The sequence below is a fragment of the Pongo abelii genome, chromosome 14, assembly GCF_028885655.2.
Source record: "Pongo abelii isolate AG06213 chromosome 14, NHGRI_mPonAbe1-v2.0_pri, whole genome shotgun sequence".
Classification (NCBI taxonomy): Eukaryota; Metazoa; Chordata; class Mammalia; order Primates; family Hominidae; genus Pongo; species Pongo abelii.
In genome coordinates this window covers 46249778-46277586 of record NC_071999.2, presented here as the reverse complement: position 1 = coordinate 46277586, position 27809 = coordinate 46249778, and the positions used below count along the sequence as shown (strand labels likewise).

The window sequence follows — 27809 nt, the reverse complement described above, 5'->3', positions numbered from 1 at the left end:
GTTGTTCTGCATAGTCAGAACAACTTGGCTGCCATAACAAAAAACCATAGACTGGGCCAGGCGCAGTAGCTCACACCTGTAATCCCAGGATTTTAGGAGGCTGGGAGTTTGAGACCAGCCTAGTCAACATAGTGAGACCCCAATCTGTATTTAAAAAAAAAAAAAAAAAAAGCCAGGCGCGGTGGCTCACGCCTGTAATCCCAGCACTTTGGGAGGCTGAGGTGGGCGGATCACAAGGTCAAGAGATTGAGACCATCTGGCCAACATGGTGAAACCCCATCTCTACTAAAAATACAAAAATTAGCTGGGCGTGGTGGTGTGCACCTGTAGTCCCAGCTACTCGGGAGGCTGAGGCAGGAGAATTGCTTGAACCCGGGAGACGGAGGTTGCAGTGAGCCAAGATCAGGCCACTGCATTCCAGCCTGGTGACAGAGCGAGACTCCGCCTCAAAAAAAAAAAAAAAAACACAAAACCACCAGCTGGGTGGCCTAAACAACAGAAATTTGTTTCTTAGCCTCTTGTGAGATTGGGAAGTCTAAGATCAAGGTGGCAGCAAGGTAGGTTTCAGTCTGATACCTCTTCTCTTGGCTTGTAGGTGGCCACCATCTCACAGTGTACTCACATAACCTCTTCTTTGTTTGGGCAGGGACAGTGAGCAAGATCTCTGGTGTCTTTTTAGGAAGGCACTAATCCTATTATGTCAGGGCTCTACTCTTATGACCTCATCTAACCTTAATCACCTTAAAGGCCCTATCTCCAATACAGTCACATGTATTGGAGGGGTTAGGGCTTCAATATATGAATTTTAAAAATAAATATTAGTAATATGAACATAATTATGAATATAAACAATTCAGTCCATAGCAGTAAGACTACTTTTTTTTTTGAGATGGAGTTTCACTCTTGTTGCTAAGGCTGGAGTGCAATGTCACAATCTTGGCTCACTGCCACCTCTGTCTCCCGGGTTCAAGCAATTCTCCTGCCTCAGCCTCCGAGTAGCTGGGATTACAGGCATGCGCCACCACGCCCAGCTAATTTTGTATTTTTAGTAGAGATGGGGTTTCTCCATGTTGGTCAGGCTGGTTTCGAACTCCTGACCTCAGGTGATCCGCCAGGCTCGGCCTCCCAAAGTGCTAGGATTACAGGCGTGAACCACCACGCCCGACTAAGACTAATTTTTTAAGGAGAATAAAGCTTTATATATATAACTCAAGTTATATAGCTGAAAGCACAAATCAGAATAAATAAAGAACTTTTTGGATAACTTAGGAGAATGACTTTATGTAGATCCTTTGGAACTTTTCCCCTACTGGAACATAAGCTCCATGTGGGAAAAGGTTTTTGTCTTTTCTGTTCATTGCTAAATTCTCATGACTAGAATAGTGAATAGCACATAACTGGTGTTTAGTATTTATTGAATACATGATTGAAGGTTTTTTCTTTTTTGGAGCAGGGAGGCCCTATATCAGAGCTTAGGAGCCACAGATCATTAAAGCAGATTGCCTTAATTGAGTCTTGGCTCTATCACTTACTGTTTTTCACCTTGGAGTAGTTACTTTAGCTCTGTGTGCCTTAATTTTGTCCTCTGCAAAATGAGTATTTTAAGGTTGTAAAAATTAAATGAATTAATAGGGTAAAACCATTTAGAACAGTATTTAGTACATAGTACATAGAAGTAGGTAACTTGAAGTTGGTTATAAACGTTAGATATTATTTTGCATATATAGCTAATTCTCCTTTCTATGTATGTGATTATAATCTAAGAAAATACTCTGTAAAGTCAGTAATATGGTACATTTTTTGCCTTTTCTTTCAGGAAGAAAAATTGAGGCATGGAGATAGACTGTAAATGTGATAGCCAAGGGCTGGATCCCACTGGATTAGTCAAAGTAGGACAATATGCTTGCATTTTCCTGCAATTGTTTATTAACTTGAGTTTTCATTCTTCAGTTAATCAGTGGTTCATAAGCTATGAATCTAGGTTGAGCCCCTACATTCCCACGTGCAAAGAACATTATAAAATCACTAACATGTGGAAATACACGGTCTCCTAACTTTTGGGGCTGTTACTACTTTTAAAATACAAATTTATTTGTATTATCCTTTAGTCATTAGGTATTTTCTGAAGCAATGGAAGCTGAAAGTATAGAAACTACACGCAGAATCTTCTACATTTGTGGATGATGTAAAAGGAGTCTTTATTTTTTTAAAATATCAGAAAACAGTGCTTTAGGGGCTTCTAATATATAGGGAAATTATTGTAATTTCACATGCAATATGTTCTAAATCTTGATCTCTTAATCAGAATCGTAAAGAATCTCTCTTCTAGGTTTGCAGTTAACGGTGAAAACCAAAAACTCCACATTTGGCTAGATAGTTAGTGGAGGCGGGGGTTGGAGGCTGCCGCAAGGTAAACTTCAACTCCCAGGATTCTTTGGCGGGCGCTCTGGGAGTTGTAGTTTAGTCCCACCTTGGCCCCTCCCTCCCTCCCTCCCACCATCTCCACCCCCGCTCTGGGCTCACGCTCTGGATAACGACGGCACGGGGGCGGTTGTCTGATAACAATTTCATTCTCGTTTTGTCATTTTTCTCATTTAGCTCATTTTTGTCATTTTAGTCCATTGTTAGGCATGCTCGAGGACAACTCCTTCGGAGACCGGTCGTGGCGGAGGAGGGGCCGGGAGCGTGCGTTAACCCGGAAGAAGTGAACCAGGAAGTGAACGTGATCTCGGTTTGTCGGGCTGAAATGTGGCGGGTCTCAGAAGCTTCCGACCTCATTAAAGAGACCTAACGTGTATTCTTCTTTTTCTGAGGTACTCACAGTTCTTTCCTGATCTTCCCCGCCGCCTCCTGTATTGCCTCTTTGTGGAATCACTCCATATACTGAGTTACACAGCATGGTTTGCCCGTGCTGCTGCGCCGCGGGCTGTCGCTTCTGACCTGCCTACACTCAGAACTTTCCCCAAAGCATCAGAGTAATACTGTTACTGTGATGGGTAATGGAGAAGTCGTGCTGTTCTCAGGTGTAGTTAACCTTGGAGAGTAAACGTTTTGTTTTGTTTTCCTTAATGTTGAGATTCAAGACCTTGAATATTACGCATTCTACTACTGTTCCTAAAATGGAAATTTTAGCAATAAGTATTCGTACAAACATATATTTGTCATCCTTTTATTCTGTCTTTTAGCAAATGGATACACTTTAACGTGCTTGAAATACGGGGGTGGTGGAGTGTAACGTTTGTGACAGCTGGCTATTGGTGCTTTCTTCAACAGTTCTTTTAATAATGTGGTGCAGTATCCTAAAATCTATCAGTAGAACTCTGGAAACTGAATATTTTAAAGACCATTCTGAATGGTTTATTTCCTAGGTGATAATGCTAAGTTAACACACTTATAGTGAACAAATGAGCTAATATATCAATATACCTCCTAGCATAGTAGGATCACTGGAGACAGTAAAGTTTGATTTTGATAAATGTTGATCCTTCTTTTTTTGAGTTGAGTCTCACTGTGTTGCCCAGGCTGGCCTTGAACTCCTTGGCTCAAGTGATCCTCCTGCCTCAGTCTCCTGGGTAGCTGGGACAATAGGTGCATGCTACTGTGCATGGCTTGACCCTTATTTCAACTTTGAACCTTAGAGTTTTTCTAAGAACACTTTATATTTTCCCTTTCTTACTCAGTAAGACCATTGTGTACTTTTGTTAGCTCTTGATTATCTCTGTTGGAGGGGAGGAGAACAGAAAATTATTGTACACAGCCAATTTCACCTAACCTGTAATTTTTTAAACTAATCTTTTTTTATGATTATGAAAGTATTCCATGCTATATGTGCAAGAAACTTGGAAAACACTGAAAAGTAGAAAAAATAGCAAGCAAAAGGTATTCATAATCTCACAACTAGAGATCATTTTATTAACATTTTGGTATGTTTCTTTTTTTTTTTTTTTTTTGAGACGGCGTGTTGCTTTGTCGCCCACGCTGGAGTGCAGTGGTGCGATCTGAGTTCACTGCAACCTCTGCCTCCCAGGTTCAAGCGCTTCTCCTGCCTCAGCTTCCCGAGCAGCTAGGACTACAGGTGTGTGCCATCACGCTCAGCTAATTTTTTTGGTATTTTTAGTGGAGACGGGGTTTTCCCATGTTGGCCAGGCTGGTCTCGAACTCCTGACCTCATATGATCTGCCCGCCTCGGCCTCCCAGAGTGGCAGGATTACAGGCGTGAGCCACTGCGCTCGGCACATTTTGGTATGTTTCTTATTTAACTTTCTTTTTAAAAAATACTCTGTGCTTTTTTTTTTTTTACATGTATACCATATATTGTAGAATATTTTTTAAATGTAATTGAGATTCTATTTTGTTCCTTGCTTTTCTTGCTTAATATAATTGTCACCATTTAATATAATTGTAGAGCTTTTCACCGGCCCTACTTTCTTGGTCTATTGATACTTGAACTTTTCTTCCTTTAGGATCTCAGCTAAAAGGGAAGCATTTTTGAAAAGTGATTGCAGAATTGAGAGTGAAAATTACTGAGTCCTGAACAGGCAACTTACATTCTAATACCAGCTCTGTCTCTCTCCAGCCGACTGAATAGTCATGATTAAGTTACTTGACTTCCTTGGATATCTATATCCTTAAAGTTAAAGAATTATACAAGATAATAATAATATTTTCTTCAAACTTTAGAAAATGACTTTATGAACCGCCTTAAGTTTGTATGTTTTCATAGCTTTCAAGAGCTTGTTTACACACTCAATTCTAGATTCTAGATACTTTCTAGAAAATAACTGACTTAACTCATTCAATTGATATATTTGTTAGTTGTACTCCTACTCATATGCTTCAGTTAATTATATATGTTGAACAGGTAGGAAGCAGTGCTGTTTTTATTTATTTTAATATGTTATTCATACATTTGAAGAATTATGTTCTTTCTGTAGGCAGCTGAATTTTTTTTTTGGGGACGAAGTCTTGCTCTTGTCTCCCAGGCTGGAGTGCAATGGCATGATCTCGGCTCACTGCAACCTCTGCCTCCTGGGTTCAGGCAATTCTGCTGCCTCACACTCCCGAGTAGCTGGGATTACAGGTGCCTGCCACCACACCTGGATAATTTTTGTATTTTTAGTAGAGACAGCGTTTCACCATGTTGGCCGGGCTGGTCTCGAACTCCTGCCCTCAGGTGATCCGCCCGCCTCAGCCTCCCAAAGTGCTGGGATTACCGGCGTGAGCCACCACTGCCGACCGGCAGTTGAATTTTAAGACTGTGGAGCTGTCTGAGGCAGTAAATGAAACAAGATTTCTTGATGTTCCTTCCAGGTTTATTATGCATGTATCTTTAGAGCTGATTTTTTTTTAAAGACTGTGTTTATTGTATTTCAGATGCTGAGATGAATCGTCACCTGTGTGTTTGGCTTTTTAGACATCCATCTCTTAATGGTTACCTCCAGTGTCACATCCAGCTCCATTCTCATCAATTTAGACAGATACATCTTGATATAAGGCTGCAAGTTTTTAGACAAAACAGGAATTGCATTCTTCATCTGTTAAGTAAGAATTGGTCCAGGAGATATTGCCATCAAGACACTAAGATGCTCTGGAAGCATAAAGCACTACAGAAATATATGGAGAACCTGAGTAAGGAGTACCAAACACTTGAGCAATGTCTGCAGCATATCCCTGTGAATGAAGAGAACCAAAGGTCCTTGAACAGAAGGCATGCTGAGTTGGCACCTCTTGCAGCCATTTACCAAGAAATCCAGGAGACTGAACAAGCAATTGAAGAATTAGAATCCATGTGTAAAAGTAGGTAAAAGATACTTATGTGTCCTGCATAAGGGCTATGAAAAAAAAACCACACACTTATATGCGTGTGTGTAAGTACAGATTTGATTTTCTGAGTTAAAGCTTTATTGAACTTAGTCTTTGTTTTTTTTTCCCACAGAAGCAGGGTCCCACTTGTTGCCCAGGCAGGAGTGCAGTGACTCAATCGTAGCTCACTGTAACCTGTAAGTCCTGGCCTCCCACTTCAGCATCCTGAGTAGCTAGGACTATTGTGCCAGGGCTTTCCAAAGCGATGTGATTATAGCCACCGAGCCACTGAGGCTGGCCTGAACTCAGTCTTTTAAAAAACCTACAAGTAATAAGCTCAACACTTGGAAAGAACAGGACTCTGTACCCAGAGTGTTTGACACACTTTAGCTACTAAAGATCAACTCTACTTAGTAACCAGGCTCCTCGTGGTACTTCCCATGGTCTCAAGGTCTGGGAGACAAAATGTTGGTCTTTTCAGAAGCTTTATTTTATTGAGCAGACCTTTATTGAACACTGTACCTACATACTAGGGCTACACATACAGTTCCTACCCCATCAATGGGCTTCTGTGGTCCAGTGAGAGAAACTTATTTAAGTATTGTTTATAATGTGAGACCTGCTCTACTAGAGGAAGGCACAGTTTCATGGGAGCAAAGAGGAGAGGGCACTCAAACCAGCCTGGATTGATTGGGTAAAGCTTCCTGGAGAGGACTACGCGTTAGTGGAGCCAAGAAGGAAGCTTTATTTTTTATTTTTATTTTTTTTGAGACAGAGTCTTGCTCTGTCACCCAGGCTGGAGTGCAGTGGCGCAATCTCAGCTCACTGCAACCTCTGCCTCCTGGGTTCAAGCGATTCTCCCACCTCAGCCTCCCAAGTAGCTGGGACTACAGGCGCCTGCCACCATGCCCAGCTAATTTTTTTTGTATTTCAGTGGAGACGGGGTTTCACCATGTTGGCCAGGCTGGTCTCAAACTCCTGACCACAAGTGATCCACCCACCTTGGCCTCCCAACGTGCTGGGATTACAGGCATGAGCCACCATGCCCAGCCAGTACTTTATTTCTTTTCATTACTGAATTATATTCCATTGTATGGATATACCACATTTTATTTATCCATTCATCAGTTGATGAACATTGAGTTGTTTCCACTTTTTGGTTATTATAAATAATGATACTGTGAACTTTTGTGTATAAGTTGTTTTGTGGACATAGATTGCTGGTTCATGTGGTAACTCTGTGTTTAACCTTTTGAGGAACTGCCAGACTGTTTTCCAAAGTGACTAAAACGATTTTACAGCTCTACACACAGTGTATGAGGGTTCATTTTTCTCCACGTACTTGCCAACACTTATTATCTGCCCTTTCAATTATTGCCATCCTATGAGTGTGAAGTGGTATGTTATTGTGGTTTTGATTTGCATTTTCCTGAGGATTAATGATGTTGAGCATCTTTTCTGGTGCTTATTTGGCCATTTATGTATCATCTTGGGAGAAATGACTGTTCAGATCCTTTGCCAGTTTCTAAATTTAATTGTCTTTTCATTATTGAGTTGTGAGTGGTCTTTATATTCTAGATAGAAGTCCATGATCAGATATATGATTTGCAAAAATTTCCCATTCTGTGGTTTTTCTCTTCACTTTTTTGATACTGTCTTTTGAAGCATGATATTTTTAAATTTTGATGATGTCCAATTTATCTTTTTTTCTCTTGTTGCTTGAGTTTTGGGAGTCATGTCTAAGAAAATTGCCTAATCTAAGGTCACAAAGGTTTACATCTGTGTTTTCTTATAAGAGTGACGTATTTTTTATTTTTATCTCATGCATTTAGGTCTTTGATCTATTTTAGTTATTTTTGTATATGGTGTATTTATTTTTTATCTTTTTTTTTTTTTTTTTTTTTTTTTAAGGGATGGTCCCTCACTCTAACTCCGGGGCCCAAACAATCCTCCTGCCTCAGCCTTCTGAGTAGCTGGGACTACCGGCTATTTTTTATCTTAGTTTTTTATTTTAGTGTTTCTCAATACTGCTATTTCCTCTACATTTTTTCTCTTATGAAAATTTTCGAAAATTTTTATACAGAAGTTGAGAGAAAATTTTAATGAACTAACCTATGATTCAACATTTATCCAGATTTGGTATTAACTTTTTAGTTTCTAGATTTTCTTCTGTGCTTCATCTTGTTTCATTTAGCCTTAGCAGTATTATGTGATATACAGGCCAATCACTGTTATACCTGTAAAGTCCTGGATTTTTGAAGCCTTCCATTTTTCTGCCTTCTATTGATGGTACCCCAAGTCTCTTACGTAGGTTTAATGGAGATATTTTTTACTCTTTTGCATAATGCCACACAGATTTGTAATTAATTAGTTTTGAGAAGGTTGTTTGTATATAGTAGAAGTTTACGAAATGCATTCTAATTAAATTGGCATAACTTCTTTCAGCCTTGGTTGTATCATGTATAATATTAGATTGGATTACATCATTTCTAAAGGCTCTACTACCTCTACAATTTTTCTATAATAATAGTAATAATAGCTACATTTACAAAGTCCTTTTATGTGCTAGGCACTAAGCTCAGTGCTTTACAAATATTATCTCATTTGAATGCTCAGGTAACCTTATGAGGTAGGATATATGATTATTCCCCCTCCCCCTTTTTGTTTTTTTTCAAGAGACAGAGTCTTGCTCTGTGGCCCAGGTTGGAATGCAGTAGCATAATCATAGCTCACTTTAACCTTGAACTCCTGGACTCAAGCAATCCTCCAACCTCAGCCTCCCAAGTAGCTGGGACTACAGGTGTATGCAACCATTCCCAGCTATTTTTTTTATTTTTAGTAAAATGAGGTCTCACTGTGTTGCCCAGCCTGTGTTTTCCCTCATTTTATACATTTTATAGATGAGGAAATTGAAAGTTAAATTTGCAAAGATCACTCAGCCAGCGAGGGGAGAAGCAAGGATTTGAACCCAAGCAATGAGATTCCAAAGCCTCTGCTCTTATCCGCTGCTTGATGGATGATTCAAAGTCCAGTAGGGTCTACCTCTGTGGTGTATCTTGCATGAGTCCCCTTCTATTCCTTCCACTAATTTATATCTGCATTACATCTCTGACTTAGCTGATTGCAATCAATTCCTAACTTGTAGCCCTACCTCTAGGCGTTCCAGTTCAAGTACAGTCTTATTCATGTTACTCACCTGTTCCCATTGTCTATAAGTAGAGATTTCTTGATTTGGTATTTAAAAGCTCCTGCAGAGTAACCCCAGCCTCTCCGTGTACTATGTTAATTCTCCTTGCATATTCTGCCTTCCAACCAAAACAGACAACTTGCCATTCTCTGGATATATTCATGCTGTCCCATGTCTGTATCTTTGCCCACATTGTTAACATACCTGTTTCACCTTGTTAAAAGCCAATCCTCTTACAAAGCTTGGCTGAGATGTCATACTTTGGCTTCAGTACCCTTTGCAAAACAAGTGTGGTTACCTTTCTCTGTTTTGTATTATAATCCTTTATGTAACTATCTTAACCTAAGCCCCTAACCCCATTGTCTCTTCTTCAAGGTCAGGTCCTGTGTCTTACTCATTTTTCTATCTTCTGTAGCATGAAACATGGGACATAATAGGTTCTCGAATCTTTGTTGATATAATGAAATTGAATTAGACGGATTCTACAGGTTTACAGCAAATAATAAGAGAACACAAAAATAATTTTATATGATTGCAAATCAGAAAGTTTTTCTGATACCTTTGAATCAGCAGATATCTATTAAGTAATGTCAGCCTGGTTTCCATTTGTGGCATATGTGCACAATGTGGTACTAGTGGTGACATTAAAATTCTACAACAGGCTGGGTGCGGTGGCTCATGCCTGTAATCCCAGTACTTTGGGAGGCCGAGGCGGGTGGATCAGGAGGTCAGGAGATCAAGACCAGCCTGGCCAACATGGTGAAACCCTGTCTCTACTAAAAATACAAAAATTAGCTGGGTGTGGTGGTGCATGCCTGTAATCCCAACTACTTGGGAGGCTGAGGCAGGAGAATTGCTTGAACCTGGGAGACAGAGGTTGCAATGAGTCGATATCACGCCACTACACTCTAGCCTGGGCAACAGAGCGAGACTCCATCTCAAAAAAAAGAAAATTCTACAACAGATGATCCATAATTAGAATTAGTTCTGATGACACCTTAGCCAGGAAGCTCTCATTAACTGCTAAAGTCTGGTTTAGTCCCCTTCATTTATGCCCCCATGGCACACTGGCACTCCCCCATCACATATTGTAATCATGTGTATGTGTTTGCCACCAGACTGGGCCACTTGAGGCCTGAAGCCATGTTTTTTTCTTCCTTGTCTCCCCAGCAACTAGCAGAGTGTCTAGCAAAATGTTAAATGTTGAAAGCTAGAATGAGGCACAGAATCCGACCAGACCCTAATGACTTCCATGACTAGAGAATAATTTAAAAGAGTCTTCTCTTCTTTATAATTGTGATTCTTCATTTCTATTTTCTTTATAATTATTATTAAGGGTCAGAATTTTTTACCTCAATTTGCAGCAATGGCCACTGACAAATAAAGTCTCCAAGCCTCTAAAGCAGTGGAGTCAAAGGTCATGAGGTCTACCATCCTTGGTCAATAACTAGATCATTGTTATCTTGTTTTGCTAGAGTTCCATGATTTAACTTTCTGCTTTGGAAATAACAGAAAAAGTCCCATTTTCTCCATACAGGACAGGTTACAAAAATGTATGTTTTGTCTGACACACGTGATATGTATTTTATTTTTTTTAAGACAGAGTCTTTCTCTGTCACCCAGGCTGGAGTGCAGTGGCGTGACCTTGGGTCACCGCAACCTCCACCTCCTGGGTTCAAGCAATTCTCCTGCCTCAGCCTCCGGAGTAGCTAGGGGTACACGCGTGCACCACCATGCCTGTATAATTTTTGCATTTTTAGTAGAGATGGGATTTCACCACTTTGGTCAGGCTGGTCTCGAACTTCTGACCTCAAGTAATCTGCCTGCCTTGGCCTCCCAAAGTGCTGGGATTACACGCATGAGCCACCGCACCTGGCCATGATATGTATTTTAAAGTACCGTGCTAAGCCAGGCACAGTGGCATGCACCTATATTCTCAGCTACCTGGGAGGCTGAAGCAGGAAGATCGCTTGAGTCCAGGAGTTTGAGGCTGTAGTGTGCCATGATCACATCTGAGAATAGCTACTCCAGCCTGGGCAACATAGTGAGTCCTCATCTCTCTTAAAAAAAAAACAATGTGAACTGAGTATGAATGTATCAAGAGATTTTAAGAATTCTTATTTCTGACTTCTCTTGGATAATATGGAAGTTGTAGCTGTGCTGGACCATGTCACAGTATGCTGAGTTACAGCTGCTACCTTTGGACAGGAAATGCTCACTCCAGTTTGCTCCAAATCTTGTCTTATTTGGGTTTATATTTAATTAGCTAGTAGCTTTTTAAACCTGTTTGATTAATCACCAATTTATATAATTATAGACATTCAAATAACAAGCTTTGTAAATGTGGGTTTGTATATTAAGCATATTTTTGTTACTACTGTTAATAGGTTGATTTGTTTAGAGATGAAATGTTTTAAGCTATTTTACCTTTAAAAAAAAAAAACAAGGTTTTGGGAGGCACGATTATATTGCTTTTCACATTGAGTTTTTTGGAAATGCTTAGCAAATGCTTGTTAATTGACATTCTCCAAATATTCTAAATGTTCCTTTGTATAATCCCTTGCCTTTGCAACTGAAATAAAACTTAGTAGCCAAAGAGGAACATGGCTACTTAGGAGTTTCTCTGTAAGTATTTAAAAACTTTATCATTATTTCTGTTTCTGGCTTTTAGGCCTAAATAAACAAGATGAAAAGCAGTTACAAGAACTTGCACTGGAAGAAAGGCAAGCCATTGATCAAAAAATCAACATGTTGTACAATGAGGTAGGTTTTCAGAGGTCGACTAGTTTCAGTAGTGCTGTATAAAGGAATGCTGTTTTTGCTAGACTCTGCTTCGGTGCTCAAAGTGGTTTCCAAACACTGTTTTAAGTGTTCTCTTATGATAAGTGATCAAGCTGGTCTCCTATAATTTGCTGCAGAATGAGAATGAAGAAATTACGATGTCAAATAATAAAGACTCCCAGGGTAAAAAAAAAAAAAAATTCAAAGTTGAGTCTGTTAACTTGTTAAGCAAGAGAATACATGCTGGTAAAGAAATTTAGTTCACCACAGGGGAGAGTCAGAGGATTTTAAGAGTGAGAAGAGGAGGAGGAGTTCATGGTGGCTGTTAATTAAGGATTGGAAATTTGCACTCTGGATAGAATGGAATGAATCCAAAGGTATAGAAATAGTTGGTTAACACACATCTTTAGTTAGGTCTAGTAAGGGTGTGGCATACTGGAGCCTCTCAGGGTTCATGATACTGTGTCAGCATCAGCTGATATCTCCTAGACATGGAAATGGAAGATTTCCCTTCCATAGTAGTCTCTTTTCCTTCTTGCTTAATGGATGGTTTGTCTACAAAGACAATGAAGAACACACTACTGTATACCATGTTTCCCTCTGTCACATTTGCCATCCTCCTACCTTCAGTCTTTGTTACTCTGGGAATCCAAGAGAGGGGCTTTTTGAAAAGTTAAGGGGGAGGTTACATGGGATATCAGTTATTTTTATTACAAATTGAACCAGTTAATCAAAGGCAGAAGATGTCTGACTCTTAGTCTGATTTTCTCTCCCATAGACTATATCATTTCTAGCAGAGATGGAGTATTTCAGAAATTGGCAGTAGGGAGAGTCATGACACATAGGTACTTTTAGTTTGATTTGAAAAACCTTTTAGTAATAATTAAATTACTTCCCTTTTCTTCTTAAGAGGAAAGTTGGTTACTTTCTTTATTAGGAAGCCCTTTTTTTTTCTGGTCACAGCTGAGAAACTCATTTTGAGCCTTATCTTGGGAGCCCTCAACATAGTCTTTAATTAGAGCGACTCTGCTGAGAAGGCACAGCATGGTTGGTGTCTGCTGTCAGTTACAGCAGGAGATAATATGAAATCATTTCTCAAAGTGAAGACTTTCAAAGCCTTGCTTCATTCATTAGATGAAAGAAGCTACTGTTCAGAACTAATTATAAGAGCCAAAATCTGAAGAAAATTGAATGGAACACTCTGGACTTTGATCTGAACTTCTGCATTCTAGAAAATTAAGATAATCTGGTAACAGTGCAGAAAATATACTGACAAGTAACTCCATTGTTAACATGAATTGATCACCTATTTTAGGGCTAATTAGTTCTACTTATTATAGCATTTTTGGAATACCCTGTTTGGGATACTATATGATTTTGCCAATTATTGATTTTTTCAATGTTTTTCGGGCCTTTATTTAAATTCAGTAATAGTGTACTGGGGAAAATATACACACAAATGCTGATTTTTATTCCAGCTTTTCCAGAGCCTTGTGCCAAAGGAGAAATATGACAAAAATGATGTTATTTTAGAGGTGGCAGCTGGAAGGACTACTGGAGGTCAGTAAACTTACTTTATTATTTAAATGATCTAAAAAGTCCTTGAATTTTACCTTATTTGATAACACTAACTTTAAAAGTCCATTAAATGTATTTAAATTTGGAAATAGTTATTCTTTATTTCCTAAAGGACTTAGTTTTAAGGATGGCTTTCTGAAATTTGTTCTGACTAAATATTTTTCGTATTTTGTTTTAGGTGACATCTGCCAACAATTTACCCGAGAAATATTTGACATGTACCAGAATTATTCGTGCTATAAACACTGGCAATTTGAACTTCTGAACTATACACCAGCAGATTATGGTAGGCATATTGAGGAATTTGCCCGTAGGTGATACTGAAAATTATTTTACCTCTGATCTTGATTAGAACCCTATTGTCCCATTTTTTTTTGAAACTTTTGGTGTATATCTACTAAATACTGTGGCATAGGCTCATCAATCACAGTGGCTTACTATTTACTTAGTAGAGTTGTTAGCTAGGAGAAGAGGGTAGAAAGGAGGGAAGCATTTGCTTAGGGAGAAATATGTGAATTAGAGAAAATTCCCCTGAGGAACTTAGATACGTATCTTGCCTCAAAATCATTTTTCTCTGTTGTTGAAAGCAAAGGTATATTAAGGTTTTTACTTTAAATAACTTTATTTATAAAATAAGTATTACTAATTAGACTAAGTGGCTAATGTGTTTGATTTTTATAAGAATGCAGAAAAAGTTAATCATTTGTCTTTATTTTCAAGAAACTTCTCTTTTGGCTGATAAAAATTTATACAACGGCTGGGCACTATGGTTCACGCCTGTAATCCCAGCACTCTGGGAGGCCGAGGTGGGTGGATCAGCTGAGGTCAGGAGTTTGAGACCAGCCTGGCCAACATGGCAAAACCCTGACTGTACTAAAAATACAAAAATTAACTGGGCATGGTGGCACGTGCCTGTAGTCCCAACTACTCGAGAAGCTGAGGCAGGAGAATCACTTGAACCCGGGATGGGGAGGTTGCAGTGAGCCAAGATCACGCCAGTACACTCCAGCCTGGGCAACAGAGCAAGACTGTCTCAAAAAAAAAAAAAAAAAATTTATACAACATAGACAAACAGTGCAGTTCTTTACCTTTAAATACTCAAGTATATTGATTCAAAACATGATAATCTCTCATTTGTCTCATTCTGAAAGTTTTCCTCTGCTTGGTTACACAATGAGACATTGTAGTAGACAGAGGAGTCATCAATAATAAACCACAAACTATCAAAGCGGGGAGAGAGAATTCATGTAAGTTGAGCAGTAAAGGGAAATAAGAACCAGCATACAGCATAAGGAAGTTGTACTTGGTACAGATTTCAGATACAACCAGTGGTCAGGAAAGGGGATTATCCATGAGCCCAGAGGGAAAAAAACAACCTGAGCAGCAGCATGCTGGTGGGAGAGGTCTTGGTGTGTGGGGAAGGGAGTGGGGAGGCCAGTTTACCTATAGCTTGTCAGGGAAGTAATCTCTGAAGCAGGTTTGAGTGGATAGATTTTGAACAGCTTTGACTGATGGGCAATAGGAAGCTGTTGAAAATTGCATTAATAAGAATATGATTTGATAAAATATATATTTTAAGGAGATTATTTTGACAATAGTGATGGATGGATGGATGGATGGATGGATGGATGGAAAGGCTAGATTTAATGCAGACTGCAAAGAGGTTATTAGAGTAATCCAGATATGACTAAGAGTTAGAATGGGGAGTAGAAATATCTGTCAGAGACCTGCAAAGGATGAATAGGCATAATTTGCTAAGTAACTAGATGTGAGAGGGGCTGTTGCTTACCCAGTATGTCCTGTGTGCACAACTTCACACCCTTGTGAAATAGATATTACTAATCTCATTTTACAGATGAGGATCTAGGCTCAGAGAGTAAGTAACTAATCCAAGACTACACAATAAGTAGTGGCAATCCTGGGATTACATTTTAGTCTGTTTGATCCAGAGCTGCACTACATCCCATTATTCTATTCTGACACAAAGGAGATGAGCCACAGGGAGTCTAATCTTTCTAGCTGAGAAGACTGTGATACTCATTCATGCCACTGAATGGAATAGAAGTTGGAAGGCAGAAACCATTTGGACAGAATAATGATGAATGGTTTTTGAATTACTAAGTTTGAGGTTATAGTGAGCATCCACTTAGAAATAGTCAGTAAATAGCCTGGGCACAGTGGCTCATGCCTATAATCCCAGCACTTTGGGAGACAGTTCGAGACCAGCCTGACCAACATGGTAAAACCCTGTCTCTACTAAAAATACAAAAATTAGCTGGGTATGGTGGTGCGCACCTGTAATCTCAGCTACTTGGGAGGCTGAGGCACAAGAATCGTTTGAACCCAGGAGGCACAGGTTGTAGTGAGTCGAGATCGCACCACTGCACTCAGCCTGGGTGATAGAGTGAGACTCAGTCTAAAAAAAAAGAAATATTTGGTGTAAATATTGAAGTTGAGTAACCAGATCTTTGGTGAGACAACAGAACTCAGGCAAGCTATTTGATACCTGTTAGCTCAGAGATAATGTCTGATACTGAGAGAATAAGTGAGGGAGAGTCTAGAGAGAGAGAGCATTCAGGGCAACAAGCTTTGGAGAATGGCCACGTTTAGGATAAACCAGTTAGCAAAATAAAAAGAGGATTCAAGATAATCAGAAAAAGGATGAGGACAGTAAAATATTATGGAAGCAAAAGAAGAGAGAGTTTCAAGGAGAATATAAGAAGAAACAGCAGCATTATGAAAAGGAGAGTAGTGGAAAATATCCTGAGTGAATTCTGATAAGTGTATTTTGAATGAGACTTTCAAGAATAAAAGGGAGATAACCTCAATAACAGGAAGAGAGATTCTGTTCCAGGTTTGTAGAGCAACCTAAACAATGATTGGGAAAACTTTCCTTTAGACACACTAACTCACTGGCAAAATAAAATAAAAATATTTTGAAAAATTAAAAGCCCTCTTTAAAAAAAAAAATTACAAATATTTTACTCATATACCTTTAAAATTAAAGACTAAGGGCTGGGTGTGGTGGCTCATGCCTGTAATCTTAGCACTTTGGGAGGCCAAGGCGGGTGGAGCATTTGAGGCCAGGAGTTTGAGGCCAGCCTGGCCACCATGGTGAAACCCCATGTCTACTACAAATACAAAAATTAGCCAGGCGTGGCAGTGCATACTTGTAATCCTAGCTTCTTGGGAGGCTGAGGCATGGGAATCACTTGAACCCAGGAGGCAGAGGTTGCAGTGGGCCGAGATCGTGCCACTGCACTTCAGCCTGGGCGACAGAATGACTCCCATCTCCAAAAAAAAAAAAAGAAAGAAAAAGAAATTAAAGACTAAGAATAAACCTTTATTCATTGAAATTATAAGATAATTTCTAAAAAATTGATCTCTTTCTTTTTTGAGGCAGAGTTCCACTCTGTCACCCAGGCTGGAGTACAGTGGCGTGATCTCGGCTCACTGCAAGCTCCGCCTCCCGGGTTCACGCCATTCTCCTGCCTCAGCCTCCTCAGTAGCTGGGACTACAGGCACCCGCCACTACGCCCGGCTAATTTTTTGTATTTTTAGTAGAGATGGGGTTTCACTGTGTTAGCCAGGATGGTCTCCATCTCCTGACCTTGTGATCCACCCACCTCGGCCTCCCAAAGTACTGGGATTACAAGCGTGAGCCACGGCACCTGGCCTAAAAAATTGATTTCTTTATTAGAAGCAGTTAGGAGAAGAAAAGGATATGGATAAAGAAAGGGCAAAAAGCACCTACCTTATAATATATACATGTTAAATTACATATATGTGCACACAAATATTTTTTTTAATGTTTAATTGAAATGGAGAGGAACTCATAGATAACCACAGAGATTCACATAGCACTAAAAGCTAAAACTGAAAAGAAACAGTTTCATGTACAAATTCATACGTTAAGTGACTTTCAAAGTCATGTCGTTTTGTGGCAATAGGTACAGATAGAGACAATATTTAACCATTTCAGAAATAGTTCAAACTAAATGATTACAAGATAGTCTAGGGAAGCAGTGGAGGGTAATGACTCTAGATATGTAGTGTAAGTCTGACACTATTGATCTGTAAACCTGGTATCAAATGAATTGAAATATTTTCCACATTAAAGGGATTCTATGAAATATATTGCATTATCTCCTCAGCCCTCGACTGATGAATGTTTATAATTATGTTTTGTTATTCTCTACTCACAAGTTGAATTTGGGGAGGGGTGACTTACTGTAATGTAATTGTGAATTTTATATGTCCAGATGACTCACCTTTCACCACAACTGTGAGAAACATATTTGTCGGGGAGCCCCAGCATCCTTCAAGAGCTCTGTGATCACTCTTCTCTGTAGGTCAGACCATACAGTGGGAACTTTGGTCACTGAACTGGGAAACCTAAATGTAGTAGGAGTAATTCGATCCCAGGGTGGCAGGGGCCAACTGGTGGTACCCCACTGCCAAACGCCAAGTAGTAGGCATAGTTACCATCAGACAGCAGAGTCAAAATAGAAAGCAGAGGCTGGGCGCAGTGGCTCACGCCTGTAATCACAGCACTTTGGGAGACTGAGGCGGGTGGATCACCTGAGGTCAGGAGTTCGAGACCATCTTGGCCAACATGGCGAAACCCCGTTTCTACTAAAAATACAAAAATTAGCTGAGTGTGGTGGTGCGTGGCTGTAATCTCAGCTACTCAAGAGGCCAAGATAGGAGAATCACTTGAACCCGGGAGATGGAGGTTGCAGTAAGCCAAGATCGCACCAGTTTCCAGACTTGAGCCAATTTCCAGACGCACAATACATTGAGTGAAGGGGAGTGTGTAGGTCCCCTTGAGGAAACACCCCAGGATACTGCCAGAACTTTTCCCCAGCCTCCCCAAAGGGACTTACAGCCTTTTAATACGGTAACTATGCTTTGGAGAAAAGAAAATAATCAGAACTTTTGAGGACTTCTAGTCACTGTCTGTAAGCCAACACTAATTCTAGGACATTCAAAAATGTCACTGTGATCTAATCAGGATAGGGGCTTGTGTGGAGGTCAGGTGATCGATGAGTTTTAGCTCATGCCCATCTCACAGTGGGCCCAATGTGAAAATAACCAATTCTGTGGTTATTTTGTGGTTTTTTTCCTGGTTCCCGAATGCAAAATTGGAGTAGACATACTCAGCAGCTGGTAGAATCCCCACACTGGTTCCCTGACCTATGGAGCAAAGGCTATTATGGTGGGAAAGACCAAGTGGAAGCCACCAGAACTGCCTCTAGGAAAATAGCAAACTAAAAGCAATACTGCAGTTCTGGAGGGATTGTGGAGATTAGTGCTACCACCAAGGACCTGAAAAATGCAGGAGTGGTGATTCCCGCCACATCCCCATTTAGCTCTCCTATTTGGCCTGTACAGAAGACAGGTGGATCCTGGAGAAATGATGGATTATCGAAAGCTTAACCAGGCAGTGAATCCAATTGCAGCTGCTATACTAGATGTGGTTTCATCAGTTGAGCAAATTAACATAATCCCTGGTACCTGGTATACAGCTGTTGATGTGGCAAATGCCTTTTTCTCCATCCCTGTCAATAAAAGCCACCAGAAGCAGTTTGCTTTCATCCAGCAAGGCCACAATACACCTTCATTGTCCTCCATTAGGGTATATCAGCTCTCTAGCCCTTTGTCACAGTTTAGCTCATAGGGAGCTTGACAGCCTTTGTCTTCCACAAGATTTCACACTGATCCAGGAAAGCCAATGGCATAGTTCCAGTTACTACTGATACCTCTCGACAGCTACATGTCAACACTGTACTAAATGTTCTGCATGTATTTATCTCAGTTATTCCTCACAAAAACCCTTGGAGAGTAGATTGAATTTCAAGGCTGTGTTGTATGCCTGCATATGCCTTGAGGCACTACTCATATACTCTTCAATGTGAATGTTTCTCCCTTCAGGTGTGCGGTGCTGTAGCCCTAGTTATATACGATTATTTACACATAAGCAAACCAAAGCGTGGAACTAACTTGCCTGTGGACAGACAGCTAGGAAGAAGAGAAGCTTGAATTTTGAACTCAGGTAGCCTAAGACTGGCTGTTTTAATCTATACCAAATAAGTCACAGTCTTCTCTTATAATATTCAAGTATTTGCACATGACATGAAGTAAAGGGGATGGAGGAGTAATTTTAAAGTACAGTGTGAGTATGAGATGGGGAATTTAAATTTGTTGTGGCATCACTCTGTTTTAGTTCCTGAATAATCTTTCATAGTATGTCCATCCTACCACACTGAGTATGAATGTTAAACCATTTGATTTTTCATATCATCTGTGCCCTAAATGCATGTCAGCTTCTTTATTTGGTATGAAGATTATTATCCAGTAATATGTTTTATTGCTGGAGGAAGATCAGCTATGTTGGACTTATTAAGAGACAGTATGCCAGTCTCTCATAAGACACCTTCCTAAGGCATTTTCAAGGGTAATCTAAAACTATACTCAATTTTTGTCTAACATGCTGACTTTAGAAACCAAATGGTTATATCTTCATTAGAAATGCATTAGGAAGATGGCAGCTGCAGTAGCAGCATAGTTTTCAGTCTCTCTGAATCCCCATGCAAAAACACATATAGCAACTAGATAGCAAAACCAAAAACCCATGGATAGCACTGACAGCATTCAGTTGCAGGGTATACCTACAAAACCCCAAAACAAACCACCAATTGCCATAGAACCTGCATGGTCTAAGCATCTGTGCAGGAGGAAGAAGGAAGCAACGGGGTGGCATCTGCCAGATCTAAAAACTGGAGAACCCTCTCATAACTCATGGTTATTCTCTGGAATTTGGGAGCCAGTTATGAACATGAGCTGGAGCTGGGAGGAGTTTTACGCTCTCCAGTAATGAGTAAGTGTTCAGACTTTAGGTAAGGAGATTTAAAGAGGCCAGAGCAGTCTAGCCCCCGTGACCTCTCAAAACAGATCCACTAGGGCGCCCTTCCAAAACAGGCCCCCACACTGAGGAAGGACTGCTGGGAGGAGAATCAAAGTTGAGCAGGACAGGGATAAAGAGGGAAGAAGGGAAAAGAAGGTCTAATCCAAAGTCAGGGAGAACAGCCAGGAAGTCCCAGAAAGCAGGTTGCTATTTATTTGAACATTACACAAAGCCACAGAAAAGAGAGCTCTGTGAAGTTAGAAAAGCCTTCCTAGACTCATTCTAAAACATACGGAAAAGTAATCTCACAGAAAGATAAACCATAGAAAAGTATTAAGGTTAAATTCCATACAAAGTTTTATGAGAAACAAGAGAGTAAAGGGTAGAATAAGATCCCTACAGACAATGAAAGCACATTAGAAAGATACGACTACAAAATAGGTCAAAACTATCATCTGCTATTTCAAAATAAGTAATTAAGAGGCTGAGCACGGTGGCTCACACCTATATTCCCCAGCACTTTGGGAGGCCAAGGTGGGAGGATCGCTTGAGCCCAGGAGTTTGAGACCAGCCTGGGTCCCACATGGTGAGATCTTATCTCTACAAGAAATTTTAAAAATTAGCTGAGCATGATGGCACACGTCTGTAGTCCCAGCTGCTCCAGTGGCTGAGGTGGGATGGCTTGAGCCCAGGAGGTCAAGGCTGAAGTGAGCCAAGATTGTGACACTGCACTCCAGCCCAGACAACAGAGTGAGACCATGTCTTCCAAAAAAAAAAGCAATATGAAGTGTCAAAGAATCTGATAAATCAGGATTAGAAATGAAATGACAGACTCAGGAAATAATTAGAAAGCAAAGAAAAATCATTTTAGGAATGAATAAATCAGAAGGAACATATGAGCAGATAAACAGAACATTTAATGCCTTAAGAAAGTAGTAGTTAAAAAGGAAAATTTTTTTGAAATCAAGAAGAAATGAAGAAAGATAATAAAGGAGTGAAGAAAATGACAAATATTGTTGATAGGCAAAAAGATGGATTAGATGATAAAAGTCAGAGCAGATACTATATTTGTTATTTATTGCTGTGTAACAAATTACCCAAAGCTTAGCAACTTTAAAGCAACAAACATTTTTTATCACAATTTATGAGGGTCAGGAATCAGCTGCTTTTTTGAGTGGCACAGGGTGTCTCATGAGGTTGCAGTTAAGCTGTTGGGTGGGGTTGTTGTCATCTCAACACAAGACTGGGGTGCCAGGGCCTGCTTCCAAGCTCACTCACGTAGTTGTAAGCAGATACCAGCTTTTCACCACGAGGGCCTCTCCACAGGGCTATTCCCAACATAGCGACCTGTTTCTCCCAAGTAAGTGATGCAAGATGGAGGCCATGGTTCTTCATAATCTAACCTCAGAAGGTGACATAGTATCACCTCTGTCATACCATATGCTATTGATCATACAGAACAGCTGGGAGGGAACTGTAAGGGTATGAATACCAGCAGACAGGGATCCTGGGGGGGCCACCCTTGAGGCTGCCTATGACAAATACTAACATCTATATTTCCAGAGAACTCTTCTGAAATAGAAATAAAAGATTTGAAACCATGTGCGCATCTGAAAATATCCAGCTAGAACGACCAACACTAAGACATAGGCTAATAAAATATTTGGACTTACAAAAAAGGGAAAAGATCCATTAGGCACGTAGAAACAAAGACCTTGAGACTTATAAGGGAAGGATTAGATTTCCTTCAGACTTTTCAGTAACAACACTTTGTGCCAGAGAGAGATAGAGTTCACCGAAAGAAAGAAAGTTGAGTTAAGGATTTTATAATCAGCCAAACTGACTTATAAATGTGAAGGGAACAAATTGTTATCATTATGCAAGAATTCAGGAAATACTCTTCCCATGATCCCTTTCTGAGGAATCTACTAGAAAACAAGCTTCAGACAACTAAAATGAGAGATAGCAAAATAAGGAGTAGGGGTGAACATTAAATATGCAGTTACCTGAAGAACTGGGACTAATTGAGGGCTAAGGGGAATAAATTTGTTACATGAGGACTATGATCTGACAGTGTAGATATAGTACAATCATTTGAAAAATGGGAGGCAAATGGCAAGAGCATATGCAAAAACGTTTTAATGTTTTTAGTAATTGTATTGGTAGAACTAGTATTAGTATTCTGAGACTGTTAGGTGTGTAGTGTAATATAAAAACAGATGAGTAATTTTGGGATATTTTAATTCTAATGCCCTCTCTTTGAGAACCAAGATTCTTGGTATGGGAAGAAACACAATAAAAGTATAGTAGAAAAGAGGTTGAAGTTGAATTTAAATTGAAAGTGTCAGCTGTAAAAACTCTGAAAGGTCTGAGATTTTACCCTACTTGCAAGCTAACAAGTTAGCCTGCTGCTGTTTCATGGGTCAGCAGTGAAGGACAGTTTATTACTCAGGGTTATAGCAGTAGCCAGAGTATCAGCATTTTTGTACCAGTTCCCTGAGCCCAGAGTCCCACAGGGCAACAACTAAGAAGACCAGATGATACCTGCCCACACGGTAGGTTGCATTATAGGAGAAGAGCACTGAACTTAAGGAAATTGAATCTTTTTTTTTTTTTGAGACAGGGTCTCACTCTGTCTCCCAGGCTGGAGGGCAATGGCACCATCACAGCTCGCTGCAGCCTCAACTGGGCTCAAGCCATCTTCCCATGTCAGCCTCCCAAGTAGCTGGGACTACAGGCACACGCCACCATGCCTGGCTAATTTTTTTATTTTTATTTTTTTAATTTTATTTATTTATTTTGAGATGGAGTCTTGCTCTGTCACCCAGGCTGGAGTGCAGTGGCACGATCTCGGCTCACTGCAACCTCCACCTCTCAGGTTCAAGCGATTCTTCTGCCTCAGCATCCTAAGTAGCTGGGATGACAGGTGCACGCCACCATGCCCAGCTAATTATTGTATTTTTAGTAGAGACATGGTTTCATCATATTGGTCAGGCTTGTCTTAAACTCCTGACCTCGTGATCTGCCCGCCTCGGCCTCCCAAAGTGCTGGGACTACAGGTGTGAGCCACAGCGCCCGGCCATAATTTTTGTATTTTTTGTAGAGATGGAGTTTGACTGTGTTGCCCAGGATGGTCTTGAACTCCTGGGCTCCCGCTGTCTGCCCGCCTCAGCTTTGCAAAGTGCCAGGATTACAGGCATGAACCACTGTGCCCAGCCATTTTTTTTAATGCGCAGTAAGCATGCTGCACATTGCTCTAGAAAGAGACACTATCTCTGTCTTCCAAGGCTGTGGAAACTTGTCCTTTGCTCTGGAGGGACACATTGTTTCCAAGGCTGTTCGCTACACAGACCGCCTTTAAAAGATATTTTAGAGTGAAATAGCCAGCAATGCTTCATTTTTAAGATGTGCAGGAACATAGGAGACCCATGGAAAATTGGGTCTCAACATCACATGAACTCATGAGGTATTTCCTATCTCTGGCCACTGAAAAGGCTTAGAAAGTACAACCAAATCCAGTAGTAGTGGACAACCCTAGCCCCCAAATTGTGATTTTGAAATACTGTTTTTCTCTTGAACCAGGGCTTTTTGGAGACATGGCTGATTCCAGTTGTAGGGTAAAAAATGTTCAAGATAATCCTGGAATATCTTGTTATGGCATACAAATGGGACATGTCCCATACAAATGGGGCATGTCAAAAGAATTCAGAAGTCAATTTGAAGAGGCTCTATGGGCCAAAGATGGGACTAGTTGAGCTTTAATAATAATTGTGCTTGATTTAATCATGTTAGATGTGTTTCAATCCTTGAGTTCATAATGATAATTTAAACTTTTAATTGGTCATCTTCAGAGGATTAAAATGAACCAGTTCAGTGTATTACAAAAAAAAAAAAATGTTGGTATCTTGGTAGAGCTGGTAAAAGGGACAGAATCAAACATTTATCTTGCGTTTCCTATGTAATTGTATCACCAGGTCATCAAATGGTAGACAAGGGGAAGTGTCTCTTTATTAGTGTATTTTAACTAATAAGTGAGAAAGGAATGATAGAATTAGATTATCACCATTTTGTAACCCCAGTGATGCATTCAGCGTCAAAGGCTGTCAAGACTGTAAAAAGAGAGACATCCAGACACCGTATACCTCCTGTTGTCTTGCCAAAGGGCTCGAGCTGGTGTCTGATCCAGTGTCTGCATCCAGCTGCCTAATTGCTGCCAATACAGATGGCAGCAGAACAGGGTGACTTGCACCAAGAATAAGCAATCTGCAAAAACAGACTGTTGGAAATTCTACAGGTCAGCAGCCCAAGTTTTTCACCAGATCATTTGTAGGAAATGAAAGCGATGGATGATGAGCATGTGGACTAATAGACTAAAAAGATACATCAAACATTTTTAAATGTGCAGGACTAAACTGTAGTGCCTAGGGCTACACGTTTAGGTAATGAAGTTATGATAAAGGAATAAAAGTCAGGATAATGATTACTCATAGGGAAGAGAGAGGATTATGTCTGGAAATGGCATTTGGGAGGGCTTGTGAAGTGACTAGCACAGTTCTTTTTCTTGACCTGAGTAGTGGACTCTAAACCATATATTTGATTTGTGTGTTTTTCTGTCTTTCATATATTATTGTATCATAAAAAAGATTTTTAAAAAAACATTAGGTAAGAACAAGCGGCCGGGCATGGTGGCTCACGCCTGTAATCCCAGCACTTTAGGACCCCGACGCAGGTAGATCATGAGGTCAGGAGTTCGAGACCATCCTGGCCAACATAGTGAAACCCCGCCTCTACTAAAAATACAAAAAATTAGCCAGACGTGGTGGTGGGTGCCTGTAATCCTAGCCACTCAAGAGACCGAGGCAGGAGAATCACTTGAACCCAGGAGGCAGAGGTTGCAGCGAGCCGAGATTGTGCCACTGCACACCAGCCCCGGCGACAGTGCAAGACTCTGTCTCAAAAAAAAAAGAACAAGCTAGCCTAGGTGTTAAGATGCTTTTGTGATACTCTTCCCACTCCATAGATAAGCAAGAGCTGACTTTCAATAAATTCTTGAAAACTTGGCAGGATCTGTAGAGTTATTCAACATTATGAAATTATTCTACTATTGAGCATTCTTTTATATATGATACCATATTAGCCTAAGACTACACAGGGTAGTTCAATACAGAAAACATCCCAGTATTATTTTTTGTTCTAATAGTAGTTTTCCCTTATTATAAAAATAAAACTGGTTCATTATAGAAAATTTGGAAATAAAAAAAGTCTATTATTCTATTCCCCAGACATAACCAAATAATATTTTGGTATGTTTCCTATTGTTGCATCACTAGCTCCTATAATTAATTACATTTTGGTATGTTTCCTTTTGTATTTTAATACATTTACATTGGGAAACTGTAGTTTTGTGCATACTTTATGTCCTCTTTTCTTCTTTTTCTTCAGAGGCCCTTGTTCTCCCATGCTTTATGTTCTCATCTTAGGCTCTGTACTCACATTCAGGCCTTAGATTAAGGACATTTAGGATCCTGATCTTTTTGAAAGGAGAATTCATTACTATTTCTGGATTGTTGTTCCCCTAGGTGGACTACATCATGCAGCCGCCCGAATTTCCGGTGACGGTGTCTATAAGCATTTGAAGTATGAGGGTGGGATTCACCGAGTTCAACGCATCCCCGAGGTGGGCCTGTCCTCAAGGATGCAGCGCATTCACACAGGAACGACGTCGGTTATTGTCCTTCCTCAACCAGATGAGGTAACCTCAGGAGGAGGCATGGGAAACTCACTCCATGTCAACGGGTATTGTGCTGGAAGCCTTAGCTTCTAGGAAAATCTGTCCGTTTTTTTTTTTTTTTTTTTTTTTTTTTTTGAGACGGAATCTTGCTCTGTCGCTCAGGTTGGAGTGCAGTGGTGCGATCTCTGCTTACTGCAACCTCCACCTCCCTGGTTCAAACAATTCTCCTGCCTCAGCCTCCTGAGTAGCTGTGATTACAGGCACATGCCACCATGCCTGGCTAATTTTTTTGTATTTTTAGTAGAGACAGGGTTTCACCATGTTGGCCAGACTGGTCTCAAACTCCTGACCTCGGGCAATCCGCCTGTCTCGCCCTTCCAAAGTGGTGGGATTACAGGTGTGAGCCACCGCACCCAGCCGAAATCTGTTCTTTTCATGGCTACAGATTGGACTTTATAGTCTCTAATGGGAAATCTTTAACTCTGCCCCAGGCAAAGTTGCCCCTCTTATCATTGACCAAGATGTTTTGTTTGCTTTTCAATAGAAGTCACTTATTTTCAAAAAAAAGTTCATTTAATGTTGCTGCCTAAATTTTATCTTAAGAAAGAAAATGAATTCCAGAGATAATATTTCAAGGTCAGTTGTATAATATCAGTATGGGGACCATATATCTATCTTTTTAGTTGAATACAGCCATCTGCTCTATATTTTTCTTTTCCCTAACCTTTTTTTTAAACATACAGAAAATTTAAAGGATACCACAATGAAAATTTTATAACCTTCACCTGAGGTCGGTTGTTTACATTTTCTCACATTTGCTTGATTCCTATATATATGTGTATACATTTATTTAAATGAACTATAAAGGTTACAGCAGACACCATGAGACCTTACCTTCCAAATCTTTCACATACATCTCCTAGGGCATTCTCCTATATAAGCACACTACCATTACCTATGAAAACTAACCATAATTGTATAATGTCTAATATCTAGTACATTTAACAGTTTCCCTAATCAGCCCCCAATTTTTTTATAGCTATTTATTTATCTATTTTTGGAGGCAAGGTCTCGCTGTGTTGCTCAGGCTGAACTTGAACTCCTGGGCTCAAGGTGATCCTCCTGCCTTAACCTCCTGAGTAGCTAAGACTACAGGCATGCCATTATACCTGGGTATAGTGATTTTTTTTTTAACCAGGATCCTGTCAAGTTTCACACATTGCAATTAGTTGCTATGTTTCTTTAAGTTTGGAACAGTTTCCCAACTTTTTTTTTAAAGTGATAATGACTTTTTGAAAAGTCTAGACCATTTTTGTCTTGAAGAATGTCCCACATTCTGGATTCCTCTGACTGTTCCTTGTGGTACTCTTTAACTTGTTCCTTTATCCTCTGTATTATATTGAAAGTTATATCTACATGTTCCATTCTGTGCAGGTTACACATTTTGAGCGAGAATACTTCATAGGTGCAGTTATAGTCATGTTGCATCTTATCAGAAGACACATAATGCTAGATTGTCTCACTTTCATTGTGCCTTAGTTTTAGTAGTTAGTGAAGATGGTGACCACAGAAATATCTCCATTGTAAAAGTATATTTCTCCCTTTGCAATTACTAGGTAATTTCTAGGGTACATATATCCTGTTCCTAATTACCTTTCATCCATAGTTTTAACATCCATTGGTGATCCTTGCCTGAATCAGTTCTTTACTTTGGAGTTGCAAGACGGTGATTTTCTTATTCCGTCATTCCTTCCACATTTATTAACTGGCATTCTTCTGTAAAGAACTTTCCTCCCTACTACCTTCTCACCTCCTAGCCCACA

At 40.0% G+C, this 27809-nt stretch overlaps 1 protein-coding gene and 1 long non-coding RNA gene across 9 annotated transcripts in view; one reads left to right on the top strand and one right to left on the bottom strand.

Annotated features, from left to right (window-relative positions):
* Positions 1-27809, bottom strand: part of LOC112128569 (uncharacterized) — a 157087-nt gene that overhangs the window by 25010 nt on the left and 104268 nt on the right. The window lies entirely within an intron of this gene.
* MTRF1 (mitochondrial translation release factor 1) overlaps positions 2437-27809 on the top strand; it is a 90667-nt gene continuing 65294 nt past the window's right edge. For 3 of the 8 annotated variants that reach the window (XR_010136755.1, XM_054528946.2, XM_054528944.2), the window contains exons 1-6: positions 2510-2813; positions 5374-5796; positions 11661-11752; positions 13249-13330; positions 13527-13634; positions 25835-26007. Coding sequence is in view for 7 of the 8 variants with exons in the window: in XM_054528946.2 (XP_054384921.1) it covers positions 5382-5796; positions 11661-11752; positions 13249-13330; positions 13527-13634; positions 25835-26007 (870 nt within the window). In the remaining variant the exon portion in view is untranslated. Of the gene's footprint in view, positions 2814-3956; positions 4243-5373; positions 5797-11660; positions 11753-13248; positions 13331-13526; positions 13635-25834; positions 26008-27809 lie in introns of those variants that run through there. The other 5 variants (XM_063714896.1, XM_063714895.1, XM_002824213.6 and 2 more) reach the window with 4 other exon arrangements.